This window comes from Lissotriton vulgaris, chromosome 2_1 (assembly GCF_964263255.1).
Source record: "Lissotriton vulgaris chromosome 2_1, aLisVul1.2, whole genome shotgun sequence".
In the NCBI taxonomy this organism is placed as follows: domain Eukaryota; kingdom Metazoa; phylum Chordata; class Amphibia; order Caudata; family Salamandridae; genus Lissotriton; species Lissotriton vulgaris.
The window spans coordinates 1,969,583,071-1,969,597,107 of NC_141687.1; the positions used below are offsets into that span (position 1 = coordinate 1,969,583,071).

General features: G+C 41.5%; 1 protein-coding gene across 2 annotated transcripts in view; it reads left to right on the forward strand.

The window, feature by feature from the left end:
• Window positions 1–14,037, forward strand: part of VPS33B (VPS33B late endosome and lysosome associated) — a 792,141-nt gene that overhangs the window by 544,872 nt on the left and 233,232 nt on the right. For both annotated transcript variants that reach the window (XM_086958170.1, XM_086958171.1), the window contains exon 17: window positions 796–850. In XM_086958170.1, coding sequence (XP_086814296.1) covers window positions 796–850 — 55 coding nt within the window. The remainder of the gene's footprint in view (window positions 1–795; window positions 851–14,037) is intronic.

The following is a 14,037-nucleotide window of genomic DNA, read 5'->3' on the forward strand; positions in this document are numbered from 1 at the left end:
ACTGTTGATTATACTCCGTATTTCTAGATGTGTGAGTAATAATATGTGGGGGGTTTTTACGCACCAAAGTGTTTGCTGGCCAGTGATTTATTCACTGCTGTTTGATGCTTATTGAGTTCTGAGTTTGTAACCTCACACTACCTATGTGAGTAAGCCATAGTCTGCTCAAGTTCGCAACTCTTCGGTACCAAAGGAGGGTACTTTTTCAGTTTGGGGTCCAGTAAAAGGTTTATGTCCTGAAACAACAGTGGTGATTGTCTGTAATTCACACAAAATGAGTCCAGCATCTGAGTAACATTCCACTGGGTTCGTGGCTTGGCAGTCAACAGAGCAGCAGCTTTGAAGTAGAACTAATATGCAGTAATTTCCAGTTTTTCTGTCTGGAAAATATGTCACAAAAATGAGGCCAAAAGAATAATAGGAAATTATATTGCTTACCATCGTTCAAGAAACTCTTGACAGCACTGCTGGCCTATGCTGTGCTGCAAATGTATCCTTGCACTGGTGGGAGTGGGTCCTGTTTTACATAGGGACATGCAGTTGACTTCTTTCAGATTTAATTCTATGGCATATTTGAGAGTGGATCTTAATATGTTGATCGCTGAGCAGCTTCAATCACAAGTTGTAAAGGAGGAGATGCAGAACCTGCTACTAAGGTTATTTTCTTGGATTTACATAGTTTAAACCCTGCTAAACTTGAGTTGTTGATTTCTGGGCTAGACTATGATGCATGTATAGCTAGACATGTGCCAGCTATAGTATATAAAATACTTACTGTTCCCTGTCACATCTCAGGTGTCTCCAGTAGAAAGTTTGCGTTTGATGTGCCTCCTATCCATCACAGAAAATGGTAAGCCTGTCTTTTTCTATCCAAGCCTCCTCAACATAATATTTTGTGTTCTAGAATTAGCGTCATTATCATGGTATTTCGTGGTCTTTATGAGAGGCCCCCAAGTCAATGCTTCTGGTCATGTCAATTTCGCTTTGCTTTCATTAGTGATCCTGTTTCTGACTTAGCTTATGCCGTTAGGTTCCATTTTCTTGCCCTTCATACTGTTTAATGTGTGCTTCACCATTAAATGTCTTTAGAGATGATACAGTTACATTTATAAGCACTCCGCCTTTTTCAATTTGTATTTCTGTTTGCTGTACTTCCCTATTTAGAATATTACTCCCTCTGAAAGTTTGGCTCATTGTTTCAAAGAAGTCTTTGTATTGCATTGTAATTTCTGCACTTCTTTAGACTTCTTTCAGGCAGACATACACCTACATAAATGGCCTAAATCCCCTTCCTCTCAGCTGTAGAGGACAGATGTTGATGGTGCCATTGTAATGATTTTGTAACAACATTGACTATCGGGCAATGCTGCAACGTGTTCAACGTATTAATGGAGAAGTTGCCATCATATATAATGATAACAAAGGACACATGATTTCCAGTCTAATTCTAGTTCATATATTGTAGGTTGTTCTATAGTCATTGTCTCCTGTTTTCCTTAATAATATGAATGTTTCCCTCTGGTTGATATTATTCATTCACATAGTTTGGCTGGATTCAAATTTTGCTCCATATGGTCAACTTGCATACAATTTTAAACACAAATTTTAGTTATTGGATTGATCTGTATCCTGAATGGATTTGCCTAGGGCTCGTCCATCATGCAGATTACAGATCAGAACCCTGTGAGAGGGATAGGACTTATGATACAGATCCTGATCCTGTGTTGAGCCCACAGGTAATTTGGAAGTCAATGAATTGCTTTGTTTACCAGTCTGAAAGTTGTGAAGATAATTCTCTTTTCTTATAGTTAATTCGTCTGTTCTTGGTTATGGTAATGGCCTCTGGCGAATGTGTGTAATATTTTAGTCCAGCATGTAATGCAGGTTGTCAGATGAGATAATGTCCCTTCCATTCTTCTTGCTTTATATTTGTTTACAGTCCAAACATATCCCTGGTTCAAGGTGTCATACCTCACACACAGCATTTCTAAGGTACAGCAGTACATAGCTGATAGCTTAGGTTCAACTCCATCAACCATTCACTTCCCTACACTCTATTACTGACATGCTGCTTAAGATTAACCAACTAAAGACAACTATTGAAGATTGCAGAGATATATTTCTAGCTCTCCAAGTAAAATTGTTGCATACATTTGAAGTCACTGCCCTTTTTCTTGAGTGATACTTGTGTTCAGGTGTTTAATAAGGGTCTAGAAACCAAATACTGGTGTGCAAAGGTTTAAACTAAAGAAAGGTTGATAAGAAAGGTAGGATTGAAGGGGGTTTAAAGAAAGAGGAAAAGGTCCCCAGACCCACTGTCTGAAGATACGGGAGAGATGGCTGAAACATGAGGTGACATGGTTCTAAAGGGATGAAAAGGGGAGATAAGTGGGGCGAGTTAAGAGGAGAAAGGACGTTTAGAAGGGGGATTGAGGGAGGGAAAGAGCATAAAGTGGAGAGGGTATAAAGAGCAAGATAGCGGCCAAACCTCTATTAATAATGACATTTTATGTAGCGTGAATATAGCCTGAGGGTATCAGAGCTCTTTACAATAGAAACAAACTGAATTTAAATAGTTAAAGGAAATAGTTCAGAACATCAAAAGATACAGCACAAATTAAAACAAACTCATACCAAAATACAGATTGAACAGGGGAGTGGAAATAATATAAGGAACATCTAATTTTCCAGGCAACAGGAGCTAGTAACATCCAAATGTAAATATAGCAACAGGGTATTACAATACTTTACAAAAATGTACATACTAGCCATAGTACAAAGTAGCCATAGATAAAACATAGATTTGTACAAAGCAGTGTATTTTACTGGCAAAATAAAAATGCATTAAGTAAGAGAAGGCATGTTAATCAGTGAATATATATTTCCAAGAGGCAGGCGCTATAAACATTAGTTTGTAAATGAAGCAGTCTTTGAACCATCTAATTTTATCATAGAAGTAAGACGCATCCATTTAAGTAGTTGAAGCGAGAGTGTGTTTGGAAACTTCCACTTCAGGCCAGGAGAAAGGGCAGGCAGGAAACAGAGGCAAAGTCCCTGAAAGGGGAAGCAATAGAATGGGCTGGAGTGACAAAAAAGTTTTGAATGACAGAAAACTAAAACTAATGAGAGCAGTTAGTTAAGGCCAAAGTGGAGACATATTTGAAAAAGTAGAAGTTCAAATTCTTTCTTGAACGATCCGAAGGACTTAGTAGTGTGTAAGGCTGTTGAAAGGGAATTCCAATCCCTAGTCCACCTGCGTCCAAACTATTTAGACACTGTGCCCACTTTTAAAAAAGCAGATGACTCTAGGGCAAATGTTTTTACACTGTGAAGAAAATCTTGTTAGGTAGCAAGGAGTGCTGAGTGTATAATTTTGTGATGCATGCTGTCTTGTGTAAGGCTCTTGCTTCAATGAGGAACAACTGAAGCATAAGTAGGATAGGTGAAATATGAGCTAATTTACTGCTCCCAGTAACATAATGAGCAGCGGCATGCATTATTTCAGAGGGGCAATGCAGGCTTCAGGTAGATTGCTCAAAAGGTTAAGACATTACATGAAGATCACAGGAAGTTGGCAGACCGTGTGACAGAGACCGCATCAGCAATCGCCAGTACTCGACCAACAGTACAGAAATGTGCCACAATAGCTAAAGATTTGAAAATTCTCACAGATCATTTGGAATATGCGGAAGGCAGATCCCGGAGGAATAACATAAGTCTAACTGGTGTTCCAGAAAGAACGGAAGGATCAAACATGGAATTGTTTTTGGAGGAGTTACTAAATGAAAACCTCTTGCAAAACAAACCATCTATGTTCTTCTCAGTGAAACGTACCCAGAGAGTGCCCGGGGCCCCATCTAAGTTCAATGCGCTGCAGCGTCCCATCATTGCGCACCTTCGGAACTTTAGAGACTGAGACAACATACTACAAATCTCCCACAATCACAGTCCCTGGCAAATAGATGGCAGCAACGTGAACCTATTCCCAGGCTACACGAATCTCGTGCAAAGAGAGCGGGGGCATTTATGTCCATGAAGAGAACACTATGGCTGCTAAACATTAAGTACACATTTGTTTATGCTGCCAAACTGCAGATCCTACAAAATGAGAGAGCACATTTTATTTTGTATTGTAGTATTTTTAATTTTTTTAATTATTGGCTTATTTGACATCATACAAGTCACAACAACCAATCATACATGGTTTGCTGATAACATTACTTGGTCACATCACAACAAAAGACCGGGGTACATTTCAGTTACAATACATGATCTAATTGCATGGAATAGTGCTCAAACATGTTAGTCGTCTGATGAAGGTAAACTTGTGTTCTCAGATAGCCCAGTAGTGGCTCCAAAATGTCTTTTGGCCTTGATGACGGTGGTAACTCCTCCATATATAGTTCCAAATTTTCTTTACAGTATACCATATCTTGCACCCATTGAACAGGCTGAGGAGCCACCCTACTTTCCCAAGTCATCGCCACCCTCCGTTTGGCAAGAAGCATAGCACTATACACAAATTTTCCAATTGCTCCTTTGAGATTAGGCATAATTCCCAGCAAGCATGCTTTTGGACAACAATGTAATACATTATTAGTCATTATCCGCCGCTGAGATACCACCTCATCCCAGAACCCCTGTATTCTCTGACAATACCTTGCCAAGTGTATAAAATCTGCCCCTCGAGAGCCACACCTTTTGCATTCGTCAGAATCTCTGAGGCCATACTTCTGTAACCGGGCAGGTGTATAATAGACTTGGTGTAAGTATTTAAAATGTATAATACATAGATTGCCTTTCAAGGTCAAGGCAGTGAGCTGGCAACTGTGTTCCTATTCCTTCTGTGTGATTTGGGCCTCAAGTGTGTCATTACAGCGGGCTAGGCTGTTATCCATGCCCGGAAGACTTTCCACACTTACCGCTTGGTATAGCTTAGTGATTAATTTGTGTCTTGCTGGGCTCACTAGTAATGTCTGCAGTGCTTGTAATGACGGTGGCTCTTCAGGGTAGATGTAGTAAAGTACCTTTACGGCAGCCCTTAGTCTGCGATATGTAAACATAAATAGCGGTGTCTTTTTTTGTGCATATTGCAGCTCCTCCGATGTCAAGAAAGTGCTATTCGGGAACAAGTCTTTTATCTATACCCACTAACCTAAGGGAGCGCACAGCCCCTGCTTCTTTTGTGACTGAAGGTGCAGCTTGATGTGCAAGAGGGAGCAGCAGGATATATATCGGAAGCTTTGTCTTTAGGCTACCTATCCCTGCCAGGCTGATATAGTACAATCAATAGTGTTAATCTCATTTTTTGTCATACTTCGTTTAGAGTGTGTTATGATGCTGCACAGAGGAATTGGGTGTGCTTCCCTGTCCTCCACAGCTACGTGCCAAATGAATGCATGATGGTTATACCAATAGTAGGGATATTGCGCCTGGGCACAAAGATAGTACAGGTACAGAGCTGCCCTTTTTGTAGTCCAATGTAAGTGCATTGTAGCTTACCCGGGGTTGTTTACTGCCCCAGACCAGTTTCAGAAATTGTGAGCGTAGATTTGTTTTAAATTGACTGGGAAGCCTAATGGGTATATTACTAAAAAGGTACAGAAAGCATGGGAGTACTAATATTTTAATGAAAGCAATTCTGTCCGCTAGCGAGAGCTGCAGCCCAATCAACCTTGTTACCTGATGCTCTAGGATACAATATGCCCTGCTGTAGTTTTCTTGCACCACTACATCTGGGTTTCGATCTATCATTATGCCTAAATACTTGACAGGGTCGATAGCCCACTCAAGGGGAAACTCTAGTGTGTTCGGTGTCGTGCATTCTGTCAAAGGCACAGCGATTGATTTGGCCCAATTTGTACTATGGCCCGAGAAATGCCCAAAGTGGATGTATTCCCTTAGTATCGACCCTAAGTACTTTTGTTGTTCCCTGACGTACAGTACCATGTCATCCGCATACAGCAAGACGTTGACCGGTTTCAGTGCGAAGCGGGGCGCGGACTCCCTGTGCCATTGTCTGATAATGAAGGCCAAGGTTTCAATAATATTGAAAAAAGAAGTGGCGATAAAGGGCACCCTTGTCTTGTCTCTCTGCGAATCTTTATAGGTTCTGACATCAGAACCCCATCCTTACCCTTGCTGTTGGGTGAGTGGATAAGAGTCTCACCCACCTGCAGAAGAACATGGGGAGCCCCATTTTTTCTAATATTTGAAACATATAACCCCACTCTATGGAATCAAAGGCCTTAGCTGCATCTATCAGGATTGCCACCGCCGGTACTTCAGGATTTAGGATATGGAACAAGGTGAAGATCATTATGCACAATAGATCTCTCCAGTATAAAGCCGGACTGATCTGGCAAAACCATTGTTGGGAGCAAAGGTTGGAGTCTAGTGGCAAGTATCTTTGCCAGAATTTTAGTGTCTATAGTGATGAGATAAATTGGGCAGTATGACTCACATCGTGATGGGGGTTTGTCTTTTTAAAGAGGGCAATAATCAGGGCCTCTCTGAGTGTGGATGGAAGTTGCCCTTTTTCATAGGACTCTTCATAGATAGTTAGCAATTGAGGCACCAACTCGTCCGCCTACGCCTCGTAGAATTCGCTTGAGAGTCCGTTAGGCCCTGCACATTCCTTATAGGAAGAGACTGAATCATGTCCTTGATTTCTTCTGCCTCCATCGGCCAAGACAGGTACTCCTGTTGCGCATTAGACAGTCAGACAAGATCGATATCAGCTAAGTGCTCATTAAATTCCTCTGATTCAGCCCCACCCTTTGATGTATCGAGATCAGCATAGAATTTCTGAAACTGGCAGTGATTGTGTGTGGTGTATAGTGATCATCCACCATATCGTCCGTGATCTGAGTAATAGTGTGATGTTCCTGCCTCATCTTAACCCTGACATCAAGATTATGCCCTGGCCTACTGCTCTCATGATACGCTCTTGCCAAATGTCTTCTTGACAGGTCCTTCCCCCCATCAGCCGCCAGTTCATTATATTCTCCCACCAGTTCTTTAATTTTGGCCAGTGTAGCGGAGTTCGGAGATGTTTATTGATCTTGTTCGAGCTGTCTCAACGCAGCCTCCATCCTCGAGAGCCGCCCCCTGATATCCCTTAATATGACTGAATTTGTACTGATACAAGTCCCTCTGATTGTGGCTTTAAAGGCCTCCCAGAAAGTGGCTGCTTAATTAACGGTCCCCATGTTGAGAGTAACGTATGGCTGTATAGCTTCTCTGATCGTGTCAAGCAGCGCCTCGGCTCTAAATCTCAAAGTAAACTGACAGGCGATCATAGTTGGGATATGTAGTGTGAGCTTGACTGGATTTTGGTCTGACAGAGTTCTGGGTAGCCTAGCTATGTCGGACACCCATGTATTGGCCTTTTCGCTGAGGAGCCAATAGTCTAGCCTCGACCAACTTCCATGGGCAGTGGCATGCAAGTCCCTTCTAATGTGTCCACATTCTTCTTTCTCCACGTGTCCACAAGCCCGAGTTCCTCCATTCCCGCTATAATTACATTTGGCAGCCCTAGAAGACTGCCCTCTTTGCTGGCTCAATTTATCTTTGGAGGGATCTAAATGTGTATTGAGGTGTCCACCCCATATTATTTCTGATTCTGGCCACCCTCACTATATCCTCAGCAGCTCCTTATAGAATTTTGGTTTGTTCATGTTGGGCCCATAGATGTTCACTAATGTGATGTGCATTCCATGAAGTTTGCCATGGACAATGGCACACCTTCCGTTGCCATCTATGGCTGAGTTGAGCACTGTGAAGGGAGTGCCTTTTTTGACAGAGCATAGCCACCCCTCTTGCGTAGGATGAGTACGAAGAAAACATGCGATACCTCCCCGAGTGCGCACCGATCCTAATCTAATTGTGTTTAGTAATATGTGTCTCCCCGAGGAGAGCAACCTTGATGTGGTGTCTGTCGAGTTGTGCTAAAACTTGACTTATTTTCTTGGGACAGTTCAGCCCGTGCACATTCCTCGTCACACATGCAATTGAAGCACTTTCTGTCAGTGTAATCCCAGCCATCTAACATACCCAAGACATATGGACCATCAAATGACTCAAAGACTATCATTGTTGGCTTAAATTAATTAAAAGGGGATTGGAGATAAAACCACTCACCAGATACAAAGCTGAAATGGTATAGTTGCAAGCGAAGATGGAACCATAATGCTGGTTAATGCTTTCGTGCCTCCAGGACTACAGAAGACTACAGTAGTTGGGATAATTACTGACAGAGGTGCCACAGATTTGGACAGATTAAGCACAAAACGGGCTAACTATACTCTGAAGGAGAAACTAGAAGGGTCCTCCCAAGTTTCAGGTCTGGAATATGTGTAGAGAGCGATGCATCGGACTGACAGAAGCTATTCTTTCTGTTCAGCGGCACATGACATGCTGTCTAGAAAAGATTACTTTTTTACCTCACTAGGGACCATGCATAGAGTCAAAGATGCCAAATATTATGCACTACTGGGAGATAGAAGGAAGAGACACAGACATATCACTGAGCTTGAGCAATATCTGATAAGATTGGAGAGAGGCTATGTTAATGCCCCAATGGAGAGCGGTAGTAGGAAAACAAGCCTTAAAAAGGAAGAATACAGAGCAGTCGCCAAACACGAGGTCAAGACAACCTACCTAGTATAACAGAAGCAGCTGTACAAAACCAGAGATAAAGTAGGGAAAATACATGGTTGGGAAATTGTGATTACTTTAAACATTTCTATGAGTCACAGTCAGCAACATTGCCATATGAGATAGGAGATTTCGCTGGGTATTGGCCTCATGATACTTGACTACACATAGTGTGACTTGGTTTGAGGAAGACATCAGGATGGAAGAGGTCAGAGAAGCACTTGCACAATTGCATTCAGGAATTATGCAGGGATCTAAAAGACTTCCTATGGCTTTCCTTAAGAAAATGTCAAGGTAAGTAGCAGGCCTCTTGCATGCAGTATACATAGAAGCCTTTCAACTACGAGCACTTCCATCAGACATAGAAGCTGTAACAATCACACTGATCCCTAAGGCAGGGAAATGTGTCTCATACCGTCCAGTTTCTCTACTCAACATAACGGTGCTGGCTAAGGTTTTGGCAATCAGGCTGTAATCAGTAATATTCGAGTCTGTATACCCGGATCAGACCGTTTTTATGCCTCACATGTAGACAAAACTAAATTTAAGGCGCCTACATAATAAACTAGCAAGCTATAATGACATAGGGGAGCCCATGGTCATAGCATCGCTGGATGTCAAATAGGCTGTCAACTCGGTGGAATTGAATTGAATTGAATAAGAAACGTATAAAGTGCAGACTGCGAAAGGAGCATCCTGCCGCTGGGATTGCTTTTCCGCTTTGCAATCTTGGAGAAAATGGGATTTGGACCTAAATATCTGAGATGGGTTAAACTGTTATAGACTAATCCGAAAAGAAGTCCAGGTCAATGTCCAGGTCAATGACGGCTGTCAAAGGATTTCCCGGTTGGGAGGGATACAAGACCGGGATGTCCTTTGTCGCCAATGCTGTTTGCACTGGCGATATAGGCACTGGCGGAGTTGATTCGAGTGAACGCCCAGGTACGAGGCTTGAAATGGAATGATGACTGGGAGGAGAGGATATGATTGCATGCGGATGATATCTTGCTGTATTTGGCCAAGTCAGATGCCATCCTATCGAGACTTAGTGAAATCTTCCATTGCTATGGTGAATTCTCAGGGCTACCCATTAACTAGGAGAAGGCCCTGATTTTCCTGCTGAGAAACTGGCAGACACCAGCGGACCTGCCATTGCTGTTGAGAATTGAGACGAGAAACTTTAAGCACTTGAGCATATTGATAACTAAGGACGCAAAGGCACATTACGATCACAACCTGGTTCCGATGATGCATGGGTTGGAAGGGGATATTAAGCACCGGAGTGCATTGCCGCTGTCCATTCTCAGCAGAGCAGCTATGTTCAAAATGATAGCTTTCCCAAAATTGCCATATATTGTAAAACTGTCCGACGCACTGTTTGTGAAAATCAATACATTGCTGATGACACTGTTGTGGGCAGGGGGTCAGCCAAGAATTGCAATTAGGACACTGCAGAGGTCCAAATACGGAGGAGGTATTGCACTACCAAATATTAAGATATTGCAAGGGGGGCCAAGTAGTCACAATTACTGAATGGGCATTCACAGTTCTGGGTGACCTGTTTTTCATACAGTTCAACAGGAATTGGGCTACAAAAGCTACCTACACGCGTTATATGGAGGGAAGTTGGGAAAGGACATCAATTCCGGCTGCGACGATAGTGGTCCACTCTTAGCATAGACTTAACAAGGAAATGAAATGCGATAAACAATTCACTCCAAAACACACCTATGAGTGGGATTTAGAATGCCACAGGTGATGACACTTGAGGTTCCGTAAATCGGGTGATATTGGACTGTCTCAACTCAAAGTTGTTTGGGGTGCCAATGGAATGGTACCGTTTTAGCCCCCGCAGAGCAAATAGGATATGGCAATGACAAAAATGTTTTGATTACTTGATGGGTACTTAGGAAAAAAAACTTATATTACAAACATATAGAACATTGATGAGGAACATACAGACTGGACTGGGGAAATTACAGGAACATTTGGTCACTGACATTGGGAATATAGTTGAGGATGTTCGGCAATGTTGCAATTAAACCCAGCTTTAGGTTGATTCACTTAAAAATATTGCATCAAATCTATTATAGTAGAAGCTTACTGTAGAAAATTGGAAAGGCAGGTCATGACCAATGTCTCAAACTGTGGAGCGCCAGGGATGGTTATGCCCACTTTATGGGAATATGCAAACGTGCAAATGTTCTGGGACGCTGTTCTCAAAAAATTAGAGGGACCAACAAACGGACGTATTGAGGCAGACTTCAAGGTGATCGGGTTGGGTATATGGAATAACTCAGACTTGACACAATACAAACGAAACCTTGTTAATATTGGATTAATGGTAGCAAAAAGAGATCTTGTGTAGTAATGAGGATGTGCTGATGTACTGAGAGTTAAAGGCAGGAATGCTGGGATACGTGCCTGTATAATGATGGAGAAGAAAATATATAATGGACCAGCAACACGAGAAAATGTGAGAAAATATGGGGAGGATGAGAGGAAGAAGTAGTTGAATAAGAATCTATATGATTCTTATTCACTACACTCTAAACTTGAGACCTACCTTTTCAGACGGTAGTCGGCTGCGCTAGCTGTCTTACTGCTTACCCCACTTTTATAGCGCGGGGACACGCCTGCAGGCGTAAACCAGGCGCTTTACAAATGCCCCTAATAATAATAATGATATGATGTGAAGTAAATACGCATTAGATCCACAGGAATGCATGTTCACAGGGTCTAGATACAGTGAGAGTAGTTTAATAAACTGAAGGCACCAGTCCTTGTTATGAAGAGTCATCATGATTAATGTTAAAAATGTTCAAGATACAACAAGGTTTGATGTATTATGGCAGGTAAGGCAGGGAATAAGAGATGCTGAAGGTGATTGTGCAATGCCAACGTTGTGCTATAATGTTGTTCAGGAACCGACATAAAATGGGAAAAAAGCAAAATGTGATGGATATTCTGTCTGTCAAATTACAATTGTTACAGGCTATAATGCACTCGTAATTTTGCGGAAGAGACATCAGGCACATTTCTGTTGTACTATCCCATCCCTCCATTTTTAAATAAGGCTGTTAGTCTTTCATTCAGACTGACACCCAGACACTTTCTACTTTCTATGATAGTGGGTTTTCAGTCACTAATGTTACAGTAACAAGCCCATCATTGAGCCAGTATACTAGAATAAGTCCGCAAAATGCGGAGAAATTTTGATGAGATCAATTTCAAGTGGTTTGCCATCATCCAGCCTTGCAATTTTTTTTTGTCAAGAAGCAATCGTTGGTAGAGAAGATCTTAAGGTAGAAATGTTTATTGTCCGCATAATAATGACAAAAGGTTACTGAGTTCTCCTATTAGGCTTTGAGTGATTCTATAGAGAGTTGAAAGAGAGCTAGAGAGCGAACAAGAATAGAACCTTGAAGAAGACCCTGGGTTAAAGGGACAGAACTTGAGAAGCTGTTACTATTTTTGATCTGCTGATTAAGAAACAAACCAGTTAAGGACTGGATAATCTGTGCCCATGCACTCTGCGAGCAAGGTTTCTAAAAGTGTTAAGACCAAGGAAAATGTTCCTCAATTGTAGAGTTCTGTGGGAAACGATGGGGAAGAAGAATTCAATCTTTTTCTTTCAGTTTTGAGAGGAGCTCCCACTTCGAGGACATCAGTCATTTATTGTAGTTTGTAGGGTTGACACTGCCATTTTGGTTGGGATGAGGAGAGAGAACAGAGTAGAAACTACTAATGTCAGGGAATTGATATTAATTTTTTTGCTGTCACAAAACAAGGTTAACTTCTGTTGTTTTGATGAGAAATGTTCAACCGTGCGTAAAAAACAGAGAAAAAGGAACGTGGAAATACTCTGAAAAATCTGTGGGAATTGGATTCTTAATATTCAGCAGTTAATTCTTACATTGATTACATCCAAGATAACACATTTATGATAAGTAGGGTTGTGGCAGTGTTCAAATAGATCATTGCAGGAAATTAATGAGGTGAGTTTATTAGCCGCAGTGTTTCAGAGTTACCAGAGTGAAGGTTAAAATATCATAAGAAAATAGTGGATTCTGAGATAACATGTTTGTTAGTAATGTGCTCCATACTTTTTTATGTTTGTTAAGTTTTTTGCATTGTCTCTTGGTGGATGATAAAGTACATTTAGTCTCAGGGGTGTGTTTGAAAATTATATATCCGAAAAGCAGACTCTGGAATGATGAGAAAGAGGAAAAAGTTAATTGCCTGCTGTGAACTGAGTTGTCCACCTCATCTTTCATCGCTGAGCACAGCATGAAATGAATTAGTCAGGAGGAAGAAGGTGATCCACTACACTCTCTGGCTCGTCATTGAGACAATTTTCAGTAAGAACAAGAAGGTCAAGTTTTTGGTGCATTACAGTGTCAATAATTGCAAATCGCTGATCTACTACTTTCTAGGAGACATCGCAAAGAGCAATTTGCCATTTAGGTTTAGGCTGTGGTGATTGATTGGTTGTAGCTGAATCTGAATGAAGTTGTTGTGGCTTGCAGTTCTCAAAACTCAGCTATTGTGTCCAGGCTTTTTTTTTCAAGAATGAGCTAAATTCATAGTTAAAAATAAAGGGCTGCTCTGGTTGGGTTCAAGGGATAAAATATTTTGCTGTCATTCATCATCAAGGGAAACACAAATGTCCTCATTGGGTTCTTGGTTTATGGGAACAGAGTTCCTCTGTACAATATCAATGTTCTGGTGGAGAATGACAGGGAAAAGTGGCCTTCTGAATGTAGAGAGGACTTGGGGTGTGGCATTGAAAAGTACAATTGAGTCATCATGTTGTTTATGTTTTCAATTTTATGAAAGGAGATCCAGCATATGTGGGTTAGATATGATGAGGTACTGAAGGGGACAAGCTTAATTTGTTGGAGGTGGCATAGATGTGTAGAGGTATAATCAGGTGCCTTAAAAGACCTGAAGTCTTTAGTTTCTAAGGTTTCTAGGAATCCCCAAGTGTGTAACTTACATCACAATTGACTGAAGGCTTAGAAAAGAAGACTTCCTTATTCTGGCTGCTGCGGTCAACATCTAAAGTTGCCAGTGGGGCCCTGCGTGTAGCAGTAATCAAATAAGAGGGCATGAATTGAAAGAAAGGGGAGGGAAGGTTTTTGAATGCAGGATAAGAGGGGAAGTTAGAGAGTGAAATGTGGATGACTAGAGGGTGAGTACTTTTCAATGCAAAAGATAAACCTTAGATGGCATTAGATTATAAATAGTAACAATGAAGAAAAAATCAACTTGGGTAGCCGAGAGAGCAGTGTAGTGGTTCTGTTTCTTGTCGAGAGGGGAACGACATTGTCAGAAAAGGGAGAAATGGGGAGGGAGGAGAATGCTGATTGGCAGAAA